The sequence below is a fragment of the Schistocerca cancellata genome, chromosome 6 (genome assembly GCF_023864275.1).
Source record: "Schistocerca cancellata isolate TAMUIC-IGC-003103 chromosome 6, iqSchCanc2.1, whole genome shotgun sequence".
NCBI classification, from domain to species: domain Eukaryota; kingdom Metazoa; phylum Arthropoda; class Insecta; order Orthoptera; family Acrididae; genus Schistocerca; species Schistocerca cancellata.
In genome coordinates this window covers 675,746,610-675,771,093 of record NC_064631.1, presented here as the reverse complement: position 1 = coordinate 675,771,093, position 24,484 = coordinate 675,746,610, and the positions used below count along the sequence as shown (strand labels likewise).

Sequence of the window (24,484 nt, the reverse complement as noted above, 5' to 3'; positions counted from 1 at the left end):
AAAAATGGTCAACAAGTATTATGGCAACAATTTATAGGTCTGTCTTTGCATACACCACCACCACGTATGGTTGTGTGTGATAAGAGTCCACAAAATTAAAAACGCCGTTTTTGCAGGTAGGTGTTCAACAACTGTCGAGACATCAATACATTCAAAGCAGTGCCACTGGAGGTGCATTAAATGAGTGGACCACAGGGTCACATTATTAGTTATGAAAGTATAGGTGGTTGAATGGAATGCAGACACTATGTGTAGCCAGGGTCTTCATTTATTCAGAGATCAGACCTCCTTTTCAGTGTGTATTGAATTGCATGAAAGCATTATCATGAATTTACTAAGCAAATGTAGCCAAAACCTACTCCTCCCAACCCATCTCTAGTCTCCACAACCACTGAAATAAGAGTGTGCATTGTTGAAAGTGTTAAGAGAGTTGGGAACAAAGAATGCTTACTATATCGAACAATGGAAAAATCCAGAATGGAATAACTACAATATTATGAAAAGGATAGTTGCTATTCACCACCACAGTCTCTGGCTGTTGAGGTAGGTTGTGTGTGTGTGTGTGTGTGTGTGTGTGTGTGTGTGTGTGTGTGTGTGTGTGTGTGTGTGATGAAGGCATTTTTGGTCTAAAGGTCATTTGCTGATATACTTTTTGTTGTGCCTATCTGTGACTCGGCATCTTCGATATGCAGTGAGTAGCAACTATTCTCTTCACAATATTGTCAATGTTTACTACATGGTTTTTAAAGGTTGACAACCAGAGTAATAAGAGAATGTAAGTTATTTGAGAGTATGTGTAGTGTGTGTCCCACTGGTGTACGAAGATGGCAATAAAGTAACCTACGTTGTTTAATTCAATGCGTGTATCTTATAACACTCATAACAACAACAACAACAACACTCCCCCTATGTGGTGAGTAGCAATCTATCCTTTTTCATAATATTGTTTTTATTCCATCCTGGGCAAACATGAAAAAAAGTGAAAACGGTTGATGTGAACAATGTAATGAGATCGTGAAATCAACAAAAGCAACAAAGAAATGCTGAAGTGAAGAAAGAAGTAAAATACTTAAAAATGTCTGAAAAAGAAGAACTTTGCGATATAAAGTTTTCAAGGGCAGCAACACTTTTGCTATGTGGGATGTAAAAATCAGAGTAATATTCACTATGCAAGAGCTACGTGATCATGTGGGCACACTTAATTACCTGAAAAATGTGACAAGAAAAAAAAGAAGTAGCAGCAGCAGCAATGGAAGAGCAAGGTGAAACATTATATAAGTCTACCATAAATGATCCATTCTTTTTCAAAGCTCTGTATTTTCCAAAGTATTAAATGCAAAAATATGATTCATACATTAATAGAACTGTAAACTCACCAAGTTTGCATTTTGCACTCTACAAATGTTCTGAGTTACCCTCTGGTCACACAACACAAATCAAAAGAGCAGTCAAGTTTGTTCCATACTTTACGAAGCAACATTCTGTCAATTGGCATCACAGCAGCATTGATGTGTTCTCTGAGCTGTTCTACAGTTCTTTGAAGTGGGGTTATACAAACATAGTCCTTAATGCAACTCTGAAGGAAAAAGTCACACAAGGCAATTGGGGTGCCACATGAAAAGAGCCGCACCTTCTTCATTACTATGTCCAATCCAGCAATGCGGCAGACTATTTTCCAGACAGCAACGAACATTGATGCTCCCATTAGGAGGTGCCAAGTTTTGCTGGAAGACGAAATTCTTGGTATCGGCTGTCAGTTGTGGAAACAACCACAACTGCAACATATGAAGGTAAGAGGTACCTGTCACAGTCTTCTCACAGGAGAAAAATGGCCCATACAGCTTGATCTATGACAATGGACAGAAAACATTAACCTTCAGAGAATCTTGTTCATGTGGCATAATTTCATTAGGATTTTCAGTGCCCCACACTGTCACATTGGGGTGAATAACCTTCGCATACAAACTGATGTCTACTTTGTCACAGAATATCCACTTTGAAGTGAAATGTTCATCCTGAAGTACTTGCTGCATTCTAATGAAACATTGAAGGCAATAGCCATAATCTTCCAGTTTAAATTGTTGCTCAAGGTGCAGATTATTCTTTTCCAAAGTGCCTTCTGAATTTAAGCTGCACTGTTGTAACAGATATACATCTCACATTTTCCAATACAGAAAAACTGTTCTTGCTTTGTCACCATTTTGTCAGGACACTGCCTTAATGTCAACTGGTGAGGACAACGCAAACTCTGTGATGATACAGTTCTATTCATGCATCAGTCATATTTTTAATGTAATACTGGGTCAATCAACCCAAGCAAAGCCATCCGCTAAAAATTAAGGTGGTTGCTTGACAATTTTTATTTTTATTTTTTTTAAATGTGTCTACCCTATAACTGAGAAGTTCAAAACAGTTTTAAAAAAATTGTACCTAGCAGCATAACTGAATGGCAGCCATTTTTACTAGCAAGCACACGACGATTTTCCAGTTTGGAGATATTAGTGTTAATCCGAATATCTCTGCACTGGGTTAAGTTACAATATTGAAATTGACTTGATTGTTTTTAGAAAAGTCTCCTCTACAACATTGTTTATTGCCCAAAATAACCAACCAAATACAAAAATGACCAACCAAATACAAAAATGACCAACCAAATACAAAAATGACCAACCAAATACAAAAATGACCAACCAAATACAAAAATGACCAACCAAATACAAAAATGACCAACCAAATACAAAAATGACCAACCAAATACAAAAATGACCAACCAAATACAAAAATGACCAACCAAATACAAAAATAACCTCTAAAGTTTACAATACCAAACTAAAGAAATCCACTTTTTAGACTCAAAAATAAAGTTTTCTGCAAAATCAGCTAGCACCAAGCATTCAGTTTCATAAAGTTGTGCTGCTTTTTGTCCTTCAAAAACTTACTTTGGATTTTAAAAACATAGTGGTGTCTTTTGAGGTGATCTAGGTTATCAACTAAAGATTCAAGGTACTTTTACCATTTAACCACTGTTATCATTTCAGCCCTGTCTGTTGTGATCCACTGTATGAAGGTAACATTGTCAGGGATTTCCTCCTAGGATTCGTTTAACAATTCAAGATTGGTTTCTTCACCATGGCATTTATCATACAAACTCACCATGCAGGCATAATTGTTAGGGTCACAGACCTTTAAATCTAGTAACTCTTTGTAGTTAACATCACTGCATTTTGCAACTGCAGTCATCAGTTTGACATTTTGATGATATAAACAAACACATATGAAGTGTGTTCCTGAGGAGCCACCCAAAATACACCACTTAGGGTGAAAGTCGCAAAATGTTGACCTTCCAATTTTTCATTCAGGATGAGCATTTTTGAAAGCCAAATAAAGTTCATTTAAATTTGATGGCACTAGTTGTTTCTGCTTTGTTACTTTAACTCCATTTATAAAAACTTTTTTGTTATCTTTGCTAACTGGGCACATTCTACTCTTTTCATCATCTTCAAAAAATTACTGGATCTTTGCACAATTGAGGGTGGTTGTGGTTGGGTTCTCTTCATGTTTTCTTGGTTTGGGACCCATGACGACCGTACCGAGACCGCTCTTTTAACCCTCTTTTTTTTCCCCGTTTTTAGATTTGGCCTACGCTTTATGCCTTATATTGTGTGTGTTTTAACTTCCTCATTTTATAGTTTGATCCCTCTGATTGGATCCCGTCCACTTTTAGTGGACACTCTCTCTTTTGAGAGTAACTCTGGAATGGTAGGACTAATGACCTTGCCGTATAGTCCTGTAAACCACCGCAATTATTCAATCAATCTTTTCAGTTGTTTCTTCACTTACACCTACTCCTTTCTTCTTTCCTAAAACTGGAACAATGCCTCTACATTTATTACATCTATACTCTGAAAACCAATGTGAGGTGCATGGCAGAGAGTACGTCCCATTGTACCACTTACTAGAGCTGCTTCCTGTTCCATTCACATTGGAGTGTGGGAAGAATGATTATTTGAATGCCTCTGTGCATGCAGTAATTAGAATGATCTTATCCTCAAGATCCCTGTCTGAGTTATACATAGGGGGTTGCAGTATATTCCCAGAGTAAACACTTAAAGCCAGTTCATGAAACTTTGTTAATAGACTTTCTAAGGATAGTTCACGTCTGTCTCCAGGAGTCTTCCAGTTCAGTTCCTTCAGTACCTCTGCGAGACATTCCCATGGATTTAAACAAACCTGTGACCATTCCTGCTGTCCTCCTCTGTATATGTTGAATATCCCTCGTTAGTCCTACCTGGTACAGGTCCCACACTCTTCAGCAATATTCTAGGACCGGTCCCACAAGTGACTTGTAAGCAATCTCCTTTGTAGACTGCACTTCCCCAGTATTATACCAATAAACCGAAGTCCACCACCTGCTTTACACATTACTGTACCTATGTGATCATACCATTTTATATCCCAATAAAGTGTTACACCCAGGTATTCGTACGAGTTGGCCGATTCCAACAGTGACTCATTGATGTTATAGTCATAGGATACTATGTTTTTTCGTTTTGCGAAGTGCAAAATTTTACATTTCTGAACATTTAGACCAAGTTGCCAATCACTGCAATGATTTGAAATCTTATCAAGATCTAACTGAATAGTTATGCAGCTTCTTTCACATAATACTTCATTATACATAACTGCATCATCTGCAAAGAGCCTGATTTTACTATTAGTATTGTCTGCAAGGTCATTTATATACAATATGAACTGCAAGAATCCCATGGGGCACACCCAAAGTTACTTCCACATCTGATGATGACTTTCCATTCAAGACAACATGCTGCATCCTCCCTACCAAAAAGTCCTCAGTCCAGTCACAAATTTCACTTGATACCCCATATGATCATCCTTTTGACCCCTGGTAGCCGAGTGGTCAGCGCGACAGAATGTCAATCCTAAGGGCCCAGGTTCGATTCCCGGCTGGGTCAGAGATTTTCTCCGCTCAGGGACTGGATGTTGTGTTGTCCTAATCCTCATCATTTCATCCCCATCGACGTGCAAGTCGCTGAAGTGGCGTCAAATCTGAAGACTTGCACCCGGCGAACGGTCTACCCGACGGGAGGCCCTAGTCACACGACATTTACATTTATCCTTTTGATAAAACGTGTAAGTGTGGTACCGAGTCAAATGCTTTTTGGAAATCAATAAATATTGCATCTACCTGGTTGCCTTGATCCAAAGCTTTCAGTGTGTCATGTAAGGAAAGTGAGAGTTGGGTTTCATATGATCTGTGTTTTCGAAATCCATGCTGGTTGGCATTGAGGTCATTCTGTTCAAGATACCTCATTATGTTTGAGCTCAGAATATGTTCCAAGGTTCTACAACAAATCAATGTCAAGGGTATTTGACTGTAGTTTTGTGGATCACTTCTACTACCCTTCTTGTGCCTTTTTCCATGAACTGGGCTCTACTTTTTGTTTGAGGGGTCTACGATAGATTATAGTTAGAAGAGGGGCTAACTCAGCAGCAAATTCAGCATAGAATCTGACAGGGATTCCATTGGGGCCTGGAGCTTGGTTCAATTTTAACCATTTCAGCTGTTTCTCAACACTACTGACACTAATACTTATTTCGTTCATCTTTTCGGTGTTACGAGGATTAAATTGGGGCTGGATTTCCCTTTGCAAAGGAACATTTGAAAATGAAGTTAAGCATTTCAGTTTTTGCTTTGCTACCCTCAATTTCCGTTCCTATCCTTCCTGTCTCATTTGCTCATTGTTACCTAACAGCCTTTACATATGACCAGAATTTCTTTGGGTTCTGTGAAAGATCACCTGACTAATTTTCAGGTTAGTCTAACCAAGTGATTAGCAACAACGAACTCATGAACCATTTTTTTTTTTCTCTCTTGACATGAGTCAACGAGCAAACTAAAAATTTTAACTTCTTCCTCTTTAGGTGTCACTGAAGATTTACTTTTTAATTTCTCAATTAAGCTCAAATATTCAGTGTGAGGTGATTCTGGAGGTAGGTTTTCTTCCTTTTTTTTAGAAATACTGTTGGTATCTGCATTATTAAAGTATGATTCTAAGTCTTTTCTAATTTTGTCTGAAATTCACTGTGCCTTGCTTTCAATAGCGGATTTTCTTTTCCACTAACCAGTTTTGTTATTTTTGAAGCAGGAGATACCTCTAAATCAGAACAAGTAAAATCTAATTTGCTAATAGCTTCCTCATTAGGAATATACAGTTTGGGCACAATTTCCAGGAATCACAAAAACTTTCACTCAGAAAGCTGTTTAGCTCGCACTTAACGTAGACAAATTTTCAAGTTTTATTTCCCCTCAAACTTTTAATAACTGGCTATTTATGAACTTTCAATGGATCAGAGCATTTTTTCCAAAAATGTGATTGTACCTCAGAATATATTTTTTTCTCATGATACTCACAAACTGATGATAAAGAAGAACCTACTCATAATTTAAACGAAGTTAGTACATCTTCATGAAAGTCATTAACATTTTTTAAAGTTTTTTGAAACTGAGCCATAAACTGTCTCATGACACACTTGATTTACTATATGTCCAATAGAGCACCATTCATCCATTTTATTGCATTCCAATTAGTTTTTCAAATTTGTTATTGAATTTTAAAATAATTTTAGTTAATTAAAAATCACACTAATGACAATAGCACACAAAATATTCTACATTCTAAATGAAGTATGTACATCTACTCCAACAGAGGTTTCTGAACAGACTGACTACAACAATGCCAGACCCAGCAAATGTAGTGGGGGTACAACAGTTCGTACATAGGCTTGTCACTGATTACTGGGCTCCTGCGGTAACTTTTAATTCTGTAAACCGAGCTCCTGTACACAACTGCCCAGAGGACTAAATTCACGCTCAAAACTGTTGCCTTTTCAACAGAAGATACATTTAACATGTTTATTATTTTGCTTTTATCATTTTGAGCTCTTAGTAATGTATTTGAGAATAAACCTAGTGTAACTGGGCAATTTTTTTCAAACTTAGAACTACAGCAAAGGCTCCTATTGTTTAATATTTTATTATTAACTCAATAATACTAACTAAATATAGGATGACAGTGTTAACTAAATAGAGGTTACAAATAACTTTTATTACAATGAAATAGTGAAGCATTTAAATAGGGAACAACCATGAGATCAATTGTAGCGTAACGTGAATTATTTCATTGTTTTCAAAAATTTATGTCTTTGTTCACAGTCAAATACCAATGTTCAAATTTTTACAGTACTTTACTATCATGTAGGTGTACAAAATGTACAAAAAATCAGATTTTTATATTCAGTCCCACCAGAGATATCTAACCCAAACTTTAGGGGAAAAAAAAAGAATCAAGATTTTCAAATTTTAAAAATTTATAAAAAATTAAGGAAACATTTGTCATTGTTCTTATTCTCTACAAGGCTAGTAGTTTATGACACCTAACTAGAGAAAAAAAAATACCCACTAATAAATCACTTCTTGGTTGTTATTTTTGAGTCTAAAAAGTGGATTTTCTAAGTTTTCAATACCAAACTTTAGAGGTAATTTTGACTGGTTATTTTTGAATTAGGATATTTTGGGTAATAAACAATGTTGTAGAGGAGACTTTTCTAAAAACAAAAACTTTGAAAATGATTTTTTATTTACAGTAGTCCCGTAGAATGAGGACACCTGACAAAAGAGTAAGGCCACATGTGTTGCGAAACTTGTGTGTGATAAACTTAAAGCTATACACAACAGAAACTCTACTCAAAGAACTCTGAAGTTGCCTCCAGAACTTCATAGTTTCAAATACAATGAAACTAGAGACATGGCAAGTAATGGAAAAGCATTGCAGAATCTAGAATTTGAAGTAAATTGTCTACTGTCAGAACATATGTCAGATAGCACACTCACACCCTATACACTATATATTTTCCCAATCTAATTAAAAAACTTCTTCAGCATGGGACATGTTACCTTGCGATGGGAAGACTGTGAACAGTCTAAATGCTAGGCTCATGACAGGAGAGGAACAATTGAAAAATAATAATCAAGAACAGAGTACTCCCTTTGACATTCACTTTAAGAAAAATATAAGAAAGCATCTACTCTATAAGAAATGTGATGGATGTGGACATTTTGCAAGAAGCTTAAGAAGAAAGAATACTTCTCTGAAAGCAAGAAATCTAGTCACAAATAAGAAGAGTGCTACTACAAAAATAAAAATAATGTACAAGATCCAAAACCAAGACCTCTGCAGCCTTGTCCTCACCGTAAAAGAACAAACCATAATGAAGAAGATTGAATATTGACATTTTTAAGAACATAGACAACACAAAAATAGCATTATTCAAATCAGAAGACACCAAAGGAGAGATAGTCATTTGAAAAAGAGAGACATCGCTGAAGAGAACAAAAGAGAAGACATCAATGAAGAAAAGAATAAAAAAGGCAATTCATTTACTGCATATAAATGCAACAATGAAAAAAATTCAGAAGAAGCTAATGAGAAAGAAGAAACACCAATGTCTGTTCATCCTGAATGGACAAGACATTGGTGTAATGAAGTGGACAAACTTACAAATATGGAAGCCTATGATAGTGTAGATAAAGATAAACTACTCATTATAGTATGACCAAAAACCAGATATGGACTGTATAAAGTGAACATTAAACGAGGAATGCAATCACTACTGACAGAAGAAGAGAAACCTGAATGGCATGAGAAGCTAGGTCATTCAGGCAAAAGTCTTAAAGATCAAGGGAATGTGTGATGGAATTCTTAATAGTTTATCCTAAGCAGAAAAATTGTATGAAGCTTGTCGAGAGCTAAGCTAAAAATGAAGCCATTTTCTACTGTGAGAGAAAGAGCAACATAACTACTTGAAATAATACATACTGATATCTGTGTACAGATTGATCCCCACATTTAATGACTACAGATGCTAAATGACAGTATTAGATGATTTCACTCATTTTTGTGTGACTTATTTGTTAAGACGTAAGTCAGAAGCTGCAAGAATCATAATAAAATACATGCTAGAAATTGAAAATCAGTGTCAAAAATAAGATGTGATAAAGGTGGTGAATACACCACTTGTGAGTTTAAGAACTGGTATGAAGAAAAAGTAATTGCATTTGACTACAGTAATCCTTAGAGAGACTAAATATAACAATAACGATCACGGCAAGAGCTATGATCTTTGATAGCAAACTGAGGAAAGTGCTTTGGGGAGAAGCAGAACTAATAGCAACACATTTAATCCTTAGAGTCCAACTATCAGTCAATGTGTTACACCTGCAGGAAAGTAGTTTGAAAGCACACCAGATTTGTCAAGACTTCAAATTTTTGGATCAAGGGTATTTGTCAAAAATTTAGGCTATCTGAAGAAACTAGATGAAAGGATTAATCCATGCATTTTTCTAGGCTACACTCAAAATGGCTAGAAACTGTTTGATCCAGATAAAAAATATTACTGTCTCAAGACATGTCAAATTTAAAATCAAAGGACACTGACAATCAAGCAAATGAAAGTCAAGATCAAGAAAATGAAGGTGAAGAAAATAAAGACAAAAGACGATGCAATGAAGAATGAAGAAACTACAATTTAATGGATTGAACCTATATGACAAAAACCTTTAAAATACATAGATTATGAAACAGCATTACTTTCACATGAATAGTGTGTAAATGAAGCAGATCAATAAAACTGGATAGCAATAGAAGATGGAAAGAACCACCAACAGAATGACATGTGGAAGTTGATGAATACAAAACAGGCAGTAAGGAATGCGACCTTGATAAGCAAATAGATTTTTAAAGTCAAAGATGGTGGTTGATATGAAGCCAAGCTGGTTGTCTGATGGTGTCAACAAGACTAGGATACAGATTTCAAAGAATTATTCAGCCCATTTGTAGATATCTGTTCACTGTTGTTTGCTCTGGCAGCAGAGAAAAGTTTCTACATGAGAGTGATGTAAAAACAGCATTTCTCTATGGGAAACTGGAGGAAGAGATTTTCGAAACTTGATTATGATATTTTCATGAAGACACCTGAATGATATAAAGAAGCAGGAAAGATTTGTATTTTGAAGAAAGCTCTGCATATACTTAAACTCTGTGCAGAGGGAATAAAACTGTCAGATTAATTAAAACAGAAGGATTAATTTATTAGAAGACAGGTCAGCAAAAATTTAAAGATTTAACAATGTACATGGCTATCCATGTTGTTGAGGGAATCATAACAGGGAAGTATAATTGCACAAAACTTTTGGAAATGTACCTTATGTCAACCAGGACTTAATATAACGAAACTTTCCTAAAGGCTCAATTCTGTGTGTTTTGTTCTTAGAATTATTTCTACAGTTTGCTCCTCATAAGGTACTAGAATGGTGCAGTCAAGTGATCAACAAAGCTAAGCGGCAACAACTGTGATGCGTTCTATGTGGGCATGATAACCAACAAGCTGTGTCTGTCTGCACGAGTGGCCAAGAAACATGTGGACACTCAATTGCTGAGTATGCTGCCCAACCCAACACTCTTCATTTCAATAATTGCTTCACAGCCTTTGCCATCTGGACTCTTTCTACCAACACCAGCTTTTCTGAATTTCGCAGGTGGGAACTCTCCCTGCAATATACTACATGTTCTCATAACCGTCCTGACCTACACCTTTGTTAGTCCCTGTTCTTCAACCACCTAATCCCCCTACCCTCTTCCCACTCCAGCACTCCACAGCCCTCTATTCCACAAATGCACCCATAGCCTATTCACTTTTCTCTTTTTCTGCACCCCCACTCCCCCTGCATCTGACTTCCTGACTGCATCCAGCTGCCTTACTCTCTCCCCATCTAGTCCCTGTGTGCTCCCACTAGCAGCACCTTACAGTACCCCACCCCTACCCTGCTCCCATCTACCTCTTCTCCTCCCCACCCTAGCCTTCTCCTCACTTCCACCACCCAGATTGCTTCTCTCATCACGCACTGCTGCTCGGAGCATGGCCTCAGCAAGCAGAGACAGTGGTATTGCTCTTTGTGTAATAACACTTCAACGACAGCATTTCATCAGTCACTGTTTTGTAGTAATTCATCAAACAAATTATGAATCTGAGTGTAGCACCTACATACACACAGATAACTAATGGTCGGTATGTTTCAGAACAGTGAAAATGGAATTGTAGCGAGCTTATTACTTAACTGTTTGTTTGTTTTGTTTAGGGCACAAAAACAACTAGGTTCACAAAACACAGACTTGGAGAAAGGTCCATAAAATATGCCACAGAGAAACTGAGATACTGAACTACAAATTAGATGTCTTTCACCATATTGCTATGACAGATAAAAAGTAAAACGTGGTTGACAGCCCGTGCATTGTTCGCTAAGAGGGCCAAAAACTCAGACAGCAAACATAAATGAGAATGTAAGTGGTTACAAAAAAAAAAAAAAGTCAATATCTCTCTCACAGGTTATGGGCGTGTCCCAAAGGGGATGGTGCACATTTAAAGTCACTGAGCAGCAGAAAGGGGTGAGGGAGTTGCCCAATAAGCTGGAGGAAGTCTGCTCTGGTGACACCAAATGACGGAGGGATGTAAACGAAATGAAGGGAAAAGGTCATATGAAGAAGGACAATGCGGACTGCAGCAGATCATTCAGTGAGATGGTTTGACTATTATCAGCCCTGATGAGCAGCGTGACCCCATCAAGAGATGGAATGCCTTCCTCGGGGAAGGTCAAAATGGACCGAGAAGAAATGTGAGAGCTGAAAGCAGTCATGAGGATGCAATTTTGTTTCCTGGAGGATGTTGCAATTCTACGAGCAGCTGTAAGTCCTCTTTGATGGATTGAAGATCGTGAACGTTCCACTGGGTGAGAGTCATAATGAGGAAAGGGGAGGAAGGAGAAAATGAAGGGGTTGTTACCTCGGCAGCTGCCGAGTGCCAGCCTTCGAAGACTCACTACTACAGGGCGCAGAGGCCGGAGGATCCTGCTCCACGAGATTTTCCCTCTATCAATCTGTGGTGCCCAGAGCAGAAAAACTGTTTGAGATGCACGCAGGCGACACAAAGGTCAGCCGGGCGAGGGTATTAAGTGGCATCACCCTCTAAGAGGATCTTCGAGTCAGCAAAGAAGACCATTTGCCTTTGTTTGACTTCCTGGAGCCTTTCCGGTTGGCATAAGAAGACTCGGGTGTTTGTCAGCTGGAGGAACGTAGAAAGTCTTCATGGGAGCATTCCTTCTGTCCTTTCCGGCTTGCTGTTTGTGTAGCAGGGACTTCACCCTGTGAGGCAGAAGTTTGGTGGCTTACTGCACCGCTGGAGGAGGATACAGGGATGCTACCATGACACTGGGCAATTTCACAATAACAGTGCTGAATTTGAGGTTGCATGTTTGTGTGGCCATTTCATTCGTGGAATGAGATGTATCGAGATCAGTACTGTATGTGCCAGATGGTAGAATGCAGGGTTTTTGACTAGCCAACAAGTTGCAAGCAACCAGGTAAGGCACTTTTACCTTCACCCAGATCTTCTTGACAGCCTGCTCATTTTGATACATGGGACAATCTTGGGAGGAGGCAGTATGGTCACCATTGCAGTTGATAGAGCGGGGAGAAGGAGGCAGACAATTGCCATCATTAGCATCCCTACCATACGTTACATATTTGGCCAGGTGCCGACAAGACATTCAAGTTTGGTTGAAACGATGACACTGGCAGCAGCGCATCGGGTTTGGAATGTATACTCGGACTGTGATAAATTCATAGCTAGCTTTGACCTTTGATGGAAGTACCACTCTACCAAACGTGAAAGAAAGAGTGCATGTTGTGCGCAGTAAGGATGCATCTAACTTTTTCACCATCCAGTGGACTGCAATGACAGCCTGATCAGAGAGGAATGCTTGGATTTCTGCCTCAATCAAACCATCAAGCAGCTTACCATAAATAACATCACAGAAAGAACTCAGCATTTGATGGGCCTCGACACAAACAGGACAGCTGTGGAGGAGCGAAGCTGCAACTAGCTGTGCTTGAGAATCAGAAGTAGTCTCCAAAAGCAAATTGTAGTTCCATAAACGAGAGCAGGATTTCACAGGGCCAGCAATTGCATCAACACCTTCCTGAATAATAAACGGTTTACCATATCAAAGGTCTGTACGTCTTCAGTACGTGAAAGCATGAGGAACTATGGTGCATTTGGGAGGGTCTTTTAAATTGTTAGCCTCATTCTATTTATGTTTGGTAGTCGCTAACTGTGAAGATGATTGGTTCAATGCGAGAAAATCCCCATGATTGCCTGCATCTCCGATTGTGTGCTGCTTGCAACCAGGGACCCTCAGAAGAAATACTTTTTGGGAAGGGGGGGGGGGACTGTGGGACACTCATCGTACCTAACACAAACAAGTTTTACAAATCTCTGAAACAACAAGTCAAAGTAACTCACTGGCAACACAGCACTTTCTTCCAACAACTTCACAGAACAATTGCATGAAGTCAAATAATCAGATACCTCATACAACACGAAAAACTTCAAACATGAACAACTACCAAAAGAACACACCACCAAATACTGCAACATGCCATCCACAAGCTCAACCCAACTCAAGAGCAATGCGCCACAATGATTTCACACAACACGTGTCACAGGTCAAAGCAGATGTGTGGAATCTGATGTTTCCCTTTACATATCTAGTCCATATCTTATGAAACCATATTATAATTACCTGAGAAAACCCGTCACAACTCATATGTATCATTATGGCCTCGTTTGGTTACTAACATCAAATAGAGTTGTGTCCTCTTCATCATCTTCTGCTCCTAGAGGGGTCATTTCCACATCTTCTCTGTTTGTCAGAATCCCATATTTTCTGACTGTAGTTTTCTTTCTTCTCATACTGTTGACAACAACAATGAAATGTAAATAAAGTGGCAGAAATCAAAGACATATCAGATTAAAGTAACTACCATCATCAGCAGTTTTCAGAAACTAACATCAGAAAGAGTCGAAATCCATTACTGTCAATTAATTAGAAGAAACCAACTGATCATAAATGCTGTAAAGGATACAAACCAAGTGATACGATTTGCAACTAAGTAAATAACCTAATAATATATAGCTAGTTATGTACATATTCCATGTAACAGGTTCACACTATCTTTATGGCTCTGCAACACATCAATTGATTTACAAAAGTAATAATTTATTCACTGGATATATGGCTGGTAAAATAATATTGTTGTGGTCTTCAGTCCTGAGACTGGTTTGCAGCAGCTCTCCATGCTACTCTATCCCATGCAAGCTTCTTCATCTCCCAGTACTTACTGCAACCTACATCCTTCTGAATGTGCTTAGTGTATTCATCTCACGGTCTCTCTCTACGATTTTTACCCTCCACGCTGCCCTCCAATACTAAATTTGTGAACCCTTGATGCCTCAGAACATGTCCTACCAACCGGTCCCTTCTTCTTGTCAAGATGTGCCACAGACTCCTCCCCAATTCTATTCAATACCTCCTCATTAGTTATGTGATCTATGCATCTAATCTTCAGCATTCTTCTGAAGCACCACATTTCGAAAGCTTCTATTCTCTTCTTGTCCAAAATATTTATCGTCCATGTTTCACTTCCATACATGGCTACACTCCATACAAATACTTTCAGAAACGTCTTCCTGACACTTAAATCTATACTCGATGTTAACAAATTTCTCTTCTTCAGAAATGCTTTCGTTGCCATTGCCAGTCTACATTTTGTATCCTCTCTACTTCGACCATCATCAGTTATTTTGCTCCCCAAATAGCGAAACTCCTTTACTACTTCCTAATCTAATTCCCTCAGCATCACCCGACCTAATTCGACTACATTCCATTATCCTCGTTTTGCTTTTGTTGATGTTCATCTTATATCCTCCTTTCAAGACACTGCCCATTCCGTTCAACTGCTCTTCCAAGTCCCTTGCTGTCTCTGACAGAATTACAATGTCATCAGCAAACCTCAAAGTTTTAATTTCTTCTCCATGCATTTTAATACCTACTATGAATTTTTCTTTTGTTTTCTTTACTGCTTGCTCAATATACAGATTGAATAACATCGGGGAGAGGCTACAACCCTGTCTCACTCCCTTCCCAACCACTGCTTCCCTTTCATGCCTCTTGACTCTTATAACTGCCATCTGGTTTCTGTACAAATTGTAAATAGCCTTTCGCTCCCTGTATTTTACCCTTGCCGCCTTTAGAATTTGAAAGAGAGTATTCCAGTCAACATTGTCAAAAGCTTTCTCTAAGTCTACAAATGCTAGAAATGCAGGTTTGCCTTTCTTTAATCTAGCTTCTAAGATAAGTCGTAGGGTCAGTATTGCCTCACGTGTTCCAACATTTCTACGGATTACAAACTGATCTTCCCTAAGGTCGGCTTCTACCAGTTTTTCCATTCGTCTGTAAAGAATTCGCGTTAGTATTTTGCAGCGGTGACTTATTGAACTGATAGTTCGGTAATTTACACATCTGTCAACACCTGATTTCTTTGGGATTGGAATTATTATATTCTTCTTGAAGTCTGAAGGTATTTTGCCTGTCTCATACATCTTGCTCACCAGATGGTAGAGTTTTGTGGACTGGCTCTCCCAAGGCCGTCAGTAGTTCTAATGGAATGTTGTCTACTCATGGGGCCTTGTTTCAACTCAGGTCTTTCAGTGCTCTGTCAAACTCTTCACACAGTATCGTATCTCCCATTTCATCTTCATCTACATCCTCTTCCATTTCCATAATATTGTCCTCAAGTACATCGCCTCTGTATAGACCCTCTATATACTCCTTCCACCTTTCTGCTTTCCCTTCTTTGCTTAGAACTGGGTTTCCATCTGAGCTCTTGATATTCATACAAGTGGTTCTCTTTTCTCCAAAGGTCTCTTTAATTTTTCTGTAGGCAGTATCTATCTTACCCCTAGTTAGAGAAGCCTCTACATCCTTACATTTTTCCTCTAGCCATCCCTGCTTAGCCATTTTGCATTTGCTGTCGATCTCATTTTTGAGACGTTTGTATTCCTTTTTGCCTGCTTCATTTACTGCATTTTTATATTTTCTCCTTTCATCAATTAAATTCAATATTTCTTCGATTACTCAAGGATTTCTACTAGCCCTCGTCTTTCTACCTACTTGATCCTCTGCTGCCTTCACTACTTCATCTCTCAGAGCTACCCATTCGTCTTCTACTGTATTTCTTTCCCCCATTCCTGTCAATTGTTCCCTTATGCTCTCACTGAAACGCTGTACAGCCTCTGGTTTAGTCAGTTTATCCAGGTCCCATCTCCTTAAATTCCCACCTTTTTGCAGTTTCTTCAGTTTTAATCTATAAGTTCATAACCAATAGATTGTGGTCAGAGTCCACATCTGTCCCTGGAAATGTCTTACAATTTAAAACCTGGTTCCTAAATCTCTGACTTACCATTATATAATCTATCTTATACCTTTCAGTATCTCCAGGATTCTTCCATGTATACAACCTTCTTTTATGATTCTTGAACCACGTGTTAGCTATGATTAAGTTATGCTCTGTGCAAAATTCTACCAGGTGGCTTCCTCTTTCATTTCTTAGCCCCAATCCATATTCACCTACTATGTTTCCTTCTCTCCCTTTTCCTACTCTCGAATTCCAGTCACCCATGACTATTAAATTTTCGTCACCCTTCACTATCTGAATAATTTCTTTTATCTCATCATACATTTCATCAATTTCTTCATCATCTGCAGAGCTAGTTGGCATATAAACTTGTACTACTGTAGTAGGCGTGGGCTCCGTGTCTATCTTGGCCACAATAATGCGTTCACTATGCTGTTTGTAGTAGCTTACCCACACTCCTAGTTTTTTTATTCATTATTAAACCTACTCCTGCATTACCCCTATTTGATTTTGTATTTATAATCTTGTATTCAACTGACCAAAAATCTTGTTCCTCCTGCCACCAAACTACAATAATTCCCACTATATCTAACTTTAACATATTCATTTCCCTTTTTAAATTTTCTAACCTACCTGCCCAATTAAGGGATCTGACATTCCACACTCTGATCCGTAGAACGCCAGTTTTCTTTCTCCTGATAACGATGTCCCCTTGAGTAGTCCCTGCCTGGAGATCCGAATGGGGAGCTATTTTACCTCCGGAATGTTTTACCCAAGAGGACGCCATCATCATTTAACAATACAGTAAAGCTGCATGCCCTCGGGAAAAATTACAGCTGTAGTTTCCCCTTGCTTTCAGCCGTTCGCAGTACCAGCACAGCAAGGCCATTTTGGTTAGTGTTACAAGGCCAGATCAGTCAATCATCCAGACTGTTGCCCCTGCAACTACTGAAAAGGCTGCTGCCCCTCTTCAGGACCACACGTTTGTCTGGCCTCTCAACAGATACCCCTCTGTTGTGGTTGCACCTACGGTACGGCCATCTGCATCCCTGAGGCACATAAGCCTCCCAGCCTCCAGCCTCCCTACCAACGGCAAGGTCCGTGGTTCATGGAGGGGGGAGGGGGGGGGGGGTGAAATATTAGCAAAATGCAATCAGTCTGCAAAGGAGATTGCTTACAGAACAGCCCTGCAACCCACCCTAGCACATTGCTCAAGTGAATCAAATGTATGTGGGAGCCACACCATAAAGGATCAACAAGGGATATGTAATGTTTACAAAGAAGGGCAGTACAAATGCTCACATATCTGACACATAGGAGTCAGTCACAGAGATAGCGAAGAACACGAATGGACACTAAGCCTAGTTACAAAGTTTTAAGAACCAGCTTTGCATGATGACTTTATGAATTAAACTACAAACCCTATATATAATTTCTGTAGGGACCATGAGGGCAAGATTTGATCAATTACAACTTACACAGACAAGTGTGAGCGATCATTCTTCCTGCACTCCATATATGAAATGAATGGGAAAAAATCCTAATGGGGAGTAGCCTGTGCTTAATCACAGTACAGATGCAGATGTATCACACGGGTCATTCCATGTCAAGTCACCCAGGCCTTGACACCAACCATGTCAGATTTTGATGAAACTTGGTACAATTACTTCTTTTATCATCCTGAGAGCACTTGTAAAATTTTTTTGCTCTATCTCTTATAGATTTTTTAACCAATTTTTTGAAGTTTTTAGATTTGGCGTTGTTTCAGCAGTCGGAAATCTTAACTTAAACGTGTCCTCACAACTAAAAAAATTTGTATATTAAAGAATACTCAAGATATTAGTATGAAATTTTGGAATAAGTTTATGTATTATATCTAAATGTTAAAAAAATTACCATAAAGATATATTAAAATCTTCCAAATGAAAAAAAAAATTTACAAGGGGTTTAAAAAAAGGCTAACGGATGTTTAGTTTTACAAAAACTGCAATATTTAGAGTATTAGACCTGATAGAAAGCTCAAATTTGTTTTAAAATATTCTTAATTGTATAGGCTATTAGATAAAAGAAAAATTATGTTGGCTTTTTAACCTGTTTAATAGTTATCTAATTTTTAAAATAATATTAATTATATTTTAAAAATAAAAAGTACCAAGTGACTTAGACACCGAAAATAAGTATTTGTCTTCTTGGAGTAACAATGTACACTTGGATTTTGTTTTGTTACTCCTGTGTTTTGAAGTAAAAAATTATTACAGTGTTAAATAGTGCTAGGATAGTATTTTATTAAGTTTATTCGAACTTTCAGTAAGTACTGTTACTTAGTTTACAGAGATTCTTTTCCAATATGCTATAAAAGTAACCAGAACAGTAATCAAACCAAAAGTGAAATCAGTATGTCAGATATTCAAACCTGTAGCGTAGGGTTATTTAAAAAATCTGACTGTTTCCAAACAACCTACACACCTTCAAAAAAGTTACAACCGGTATCTGAATTGAGTGAGGAAGAAGAAGATTTGATCCACTTACGATCTGGAATTAATCTGTGTGAATTTAAGAATATATGTTCACACCACAGCTATTACTTTTTAAATGTTTTTGAAAAGTATCAAACAACATGTGTAGACCCACTAAAAAAACACAAAAAGCCCATCAAAAAATCGTTGAGAAGTGTAGGCTTGGATCTTTCTAAACAATTACTGACAAAAAATATTAGCATAAAACCTGGACAAAACCTTTGCTCAACATGCCATAACTTTTGTGAGGAAAAATTAAGAGTTGAAGTCAATGAAAGTGAAACAGATGAAGAAGTCATGGTTGAATTAGAATAATTGGAATCCAGAAATGAATCCCTCATACAAACAAACATTGCTCTTGATAATTTAGGTTTAACACTGATAAAGCTTCATGGCTTGTCAGAACAAAGTAAAGGGTCTTATTTTAAAAGGAAGGTTAGCAGTATTGAAAAGACTGCAAAAAAGGCGGTTTCAAAAGCATTAAAATATGATACACCAGGTTCTGATGATGGCGAAGAAGATACAAGTGTGGTTGAGAAAGCAAAGGATTTTGATGTAATGATTTCTCTTATGAAAGAGAAGATTTCATCTGTTGGGAGGTCTAGAAAAATCCAGATTCTGACCTTGGCTCCAGATTCTTGGAGTCGAAGTAAAGTGATGACAGAATTTAATGTGAGTACACGGTGCGACAAGCTAGAAAGGTAAAATCTGAAAAAGGTATTTTGGAAACTCATGGTCCAAAAAAAGGTAAAATACAGTATGACTTGTAATAGATTTTTATGGAAAGGATGAAAGTTCCAGAGTGCTACCTGGAACAAAAGACAAAGTAAGTGTTGAAAAAAAAGTGTACATGCAAAAAAGACTCATTTTGTGTAACTTGAGAGAACTCTATTATTCTTTCAAATGGGAGATTCCCGAGGTAGAAGTAGGATTTTCAAAATTTTGTTTCTTGGGACCTAAATGGTGTATCCTTGCTAGTGCTGCAGGCACACACACTGTATGTGTATGCAGTATCCACCAGAATGTTAAACTATTACTGGATGCTGTGAAAATTGAAGAATCTTATAAAGACCTAATTAAGATGCTTGTGTGCAACACGGAAAACCAAAACTGCACGCTACATCATTGCAACAGCTGTTCTGCAAATACTGCACTAACTGAGTACTTAACTGGAAAACTAAGCGAAGATTATGATTTAGAAGAAGAAATTGTAATCAGTCAGTGGGTTAACACAGACAGGGCAGAAATGATCCAACAGTCTATCAGAGTAGAAGACTACATTTCTGTAGGTCATTGGAAAAGCTCACCCCGCACTCGTTTATAGCAAAATCTCAATCAGCAGCCTTTAAGAGATTGAAAGAAGACCCACCACCCAAAACAGCAATTATTGTGATGGATTTCAGTGAAAATTATTCCTTTGTTATACAAAATGAGATCCAAAGTTACCACTGGAATATAGGTGGTTGTACTCTACACCCAGTTGGAGTTTTTCTAAGAAATGAAGAACGCAATGTTTTTGTTTCCAACCACTGTTTTATTAGTGATGACCAAGAACATGACACTGGTTTTGTTAACTTTGTACAAAAATAAATTACAAAGTGGCTGTCATTACATCATACTGACATTGACTCAGTTCACTACTTTAGAGATGGTTGTGCTGGGCAGTACAGAAATAGAAACAGTTTTAAAAATTTGACTGAACACTTGAGGGACTTTAATTTGAAGGCCCAACACTTTTTTTTGCAACAAGTCATGGGAACTCAATTTGTGATGGCCTAGGAGGAACTATTAAAAGAATTTTAAGGAAAGCCAGTCTACAGCTTTCAGACGAAGAACAAATAATGACAGCAATCTATGTGTACAAGTTTTGTGAAAAAAATATTGAAAACATTCATTTTCACTTTATTGACAAAAAAGAAGCTGATTTGCTACGGTTAAAACTAGAAAAACATTTTTCAGCAACCCGAACCATTCCTGGAACAAGAAGTTTTCATAACTTCAAACCACTTCCAACAAACAACCTTGAAATTAGAAGGACTACAGATAGTGTAAAACCCTCCTTAGTCACTTCTTTCCATTCTTCTTCTGATTGGGTTCATGTTGAACCATCCATAAATAGCTATGTGGTTGCAAATTATGATGGTAACTGGTACTTTGGACTGGTAAAAACAATATTCAATGATGAAGAAGATGCAGAAATTCTATTTCTACATCCTTCAGGACCAGCTGCATCATTTTATTGGCCTGAAAGAGAAGATTCTTGCATAGTGCCTTTGGAGCACAGTCTGTGTAGTAGACACACCTCAATCAAGCGGCACTGGAAGAATGTATTACTTCAAAAAAGACTGTACCAAAAGAACTGAAAGCTCTTGGATGAAGTGGAAAAACAGTTTTAATCAGCATTAACGTTTATTAAAGAGACAAAATTACTCAAAAAATTCAATGTTTCAAGCAATCAGCTGGGTTATACATAAATGTCGTAAGTACACTATCTTTGTACATAATTCTAAAGTAATCTACTATAATTAATAAACATGTTAAAAAGCCATCATTATTTTTGTTTTATCAAGTAGCCTATATGTTTAAGAGTAAATTAAAACAAATTTGAGCATTCTATCAGGTCTGAGACTCTAGATATTGCAATTCTTATAAAACAAAACAGAGGGAAACATTCCACGTGGGAAAAATATATCTAAAAACAAAGATGATGTGACTTACCAAAAGAAAGCGCTGGCAGGTCGATATACACACACACACACACACACACACACACACACACACACACACACACACACACATATATATATATATATATATATATATATATATAGAGAGAGAGAGAGAGAGAGAGAGAATATTAATATATTTTAATAGCATCATTTTTATCTTCAAATATGTATAATAAACAAACTTGCTGCAAAAATTCATGATGTTATCTAAAAGAGTTTTTAAGATAAGCAATTTTAAAGTTTTGAATACAAATTAAATTCACCATTTCCGAAGGTTCGGAAAACGCAAAACATAAAAGCTTTAAAAATTTATAAAAAAAAACTATAAGAGATACCGCAAAAAAAAAAATGTTCAGGTGTTGTCAGGATGGTATTAGAACAATTTGAGCCAAATTTCATGAAAATCTAAGGAGGTGGGTGTAAAATTTTATTTTATATTGGGTGATTTGATATGGAATGACCCACACACAAATTGTTGGCCCCATTAAGCAGCAGAATCACATCACTCAGCCTGCGGCCTTGCTTGGTTGTGTCCTCTTCATCAGCTTCTGGGGGTCGACTGAAGCGTCCAATCCCACCCGTCGGCTTTGACCCATGACGTAAGGCTGTTGTGGCATGTAATGTCATGATGGCCCGGAATTTAGTTTGTGCAAGTGGCGTGTTCGTACGTGTAGTTTTGATGTGATCAGTGGTGCTCTCTGGTGGTGTGTTAGGTGATGTTTTTGGTTTACTTTGCATGTGTGGCGTGTTTATTGGTGGCGTATTGTTGCGGTCGGTGGTTCTCTCTGGTGGTGTGTTTATGGGTAGCGTGTTACGTGGCATATGGGGTTCATTTGCGTGATAGCATTGCACGTGTGTGGTATCAATACTGTGGCTGTGGGTTTTCCAGTATCGGGAGTTGCTGTTCGGCTATATAGGTCAAGGGAAGAATTAGATTCCAATTTGTGGGGTCGGAAGCTGCCATATAGCTATAGGTCAAGAGAAGTGTCCGATTCCAGAGGATATTGTGTTTAGTGGAATTTGCGGAGTTTTGTGTTGACGGTTTTTTTCGTTTTGTGTGGTTTGGTATGGTGATGTGTGTATAAATTTGTTTAAATTTACTTTGTCCCCACCCAAAAACCGGGGTCAACAGAAACATCCGATCTCACGCGTCGGCTTTGACCCGTGACGTAAGGGTGTTGTGGTGTGTGACGTCATTACGGCGCGGAGTTTGGTTTGTGAGTGTGGCGTGTTTGTAGATGTTGCCTCGTTGACGTTACCTTAGTAGGAGTTTTAGGGCCTGTAATATGTAGTTTACCTTTTTACTGTACTTTTTGTTTTAACGTCGTCTATGAGGCTTTTATCAGTTTGCCATTAGATTGTTCAATCTTTATGGTCTATATGTTTTGTCGCTACTCGTTATGTCTAATGAATCAATATTGTTTTTTTCTTTTTTTTATTTGTTTCTTTTTTTTATCTTTTGATTGACCTACACATTGATCTGTAGCGTAGCCCTGAATACGAGGTTAGGTTGGGAGTTTTTTTTGGTGGGGGGGGGGGGTCGGGGGGGGGGGGGGGGCAGCCCCCCCCCCCTGCCTGGCCTTGTGTACCACTTGTTTATTATTATCTTTGTTTGCTATCAATGTTAGCAGATTGTTCTTGTGAAACCTTTGTGTGTGTTGTTTTTCTATGTGTTTTCGTCTTTGTGATACGTATGCAACGTTTTTATATCCGCCATATTGGAATTGTCGTTTATGGTCGTTTCCGCAATATTTGTGACGTCATGGGTCAAAGCCGACGGGTTGGATCGGACGCTTCCGTATTTCTAAAAACCGCCAATTTCCCACGCTTTTCCCGTTAGTTTCATTAGGTTTTTTGTGGAACGTGTGTAAGATGGTTTTTCAATGTACTTTCGTGTCAGCGGTGTCATGTTTACGTGATTACGTCATAGGCGCCATATTGGAGTATGTATGGTCGTTTCCGCCATATTTGTGACGTCATGGGTCAAAGCAGACGGGTGGAATCGGACGCTTCTGTATTTCCAGCTTCTGCTCCTAGAGGAGTCACTTCTAGTTTATCTCTATTTTATTACTTTTATTAAATTTCAACAATTCTATTATTAAGTAATCTGTACAAGGCCAGCATGTACTACAGAAACACATACAAATCGCATATATACATCCATCCTATAAATTGAGTTATAGTTCAGTCCCCCCCCCCCCCCCTCCCAGAACTCCCAAATTACTTTTACTGAAATGAAAAAGGAGAATGGCTCATTTATAAAAATGGTAAGGATGGATTTACATTAAGAGATCCGATACATGGAACATATATATCTAATTAATAGCACAATGAACAACTGTGAATGAATAAGAACAGAAATTGACAAACTAGAGAAAATCTGTGGAGTATTGTATTGACATCAGAACTGTACTTCCACTGAATTTTGAAAACAGTGTTATAAATATGCTGTTATACATACACACTTTTGTAATGATTAACAATTGTGTACACTATTATGTGGGTCACAATAAGAGAATATACCTCTTGCCCATAGTTCAAGTGAGTAATACAGCACTAAACTAGTTGTTGTGTGACAAAACCGCCTTTTTTTTAAATTATGCAATGTTTTGGCAAAGCGACATCACTAAAAATATACGTAGAAGCTGTCGGCCTGTAGCCTATTACAAGAAAATAATGGACACAGCCCACCACAACTTTCTCTAGATCATCAGTCATGGTAAGTCAGTGAGATTAATGCCGGGAGAAAACTGTAAAGGTACGATAAAGCAGACTTTGAATTTAGCTTGCAGATTGTAAAATCTGAAAGAGTACAGCAACGTTTTTATTCCTTATAACATAAAATATTGCT

General features: G+C 37.9%; 1 protein-coding gene across 1 annotated transcript in view; it reads right to left on the bottom strand.

The window, feature by feature from the left end:
- Positions 1-24,484, bottom strand: part of LOC126191391 (membrane protein FAM174A-like) — a 39,323-nt gene that overhangs the window by 13,967 nt on the left and 872 nt on the right. The window contains exon 2 of the mRNA XM_049932250.1: positions 13,715-13,885. Within this exon, the coding sequence (XP_049788207.1) occupies positions 13,747-13,885 (139 nt within the window). The 3' untranslated portion in view covers positions 13,715-13,746. The remainder of the gene's footprint in view (positions 1-13,714; positions 13,886-24,484) is intronic.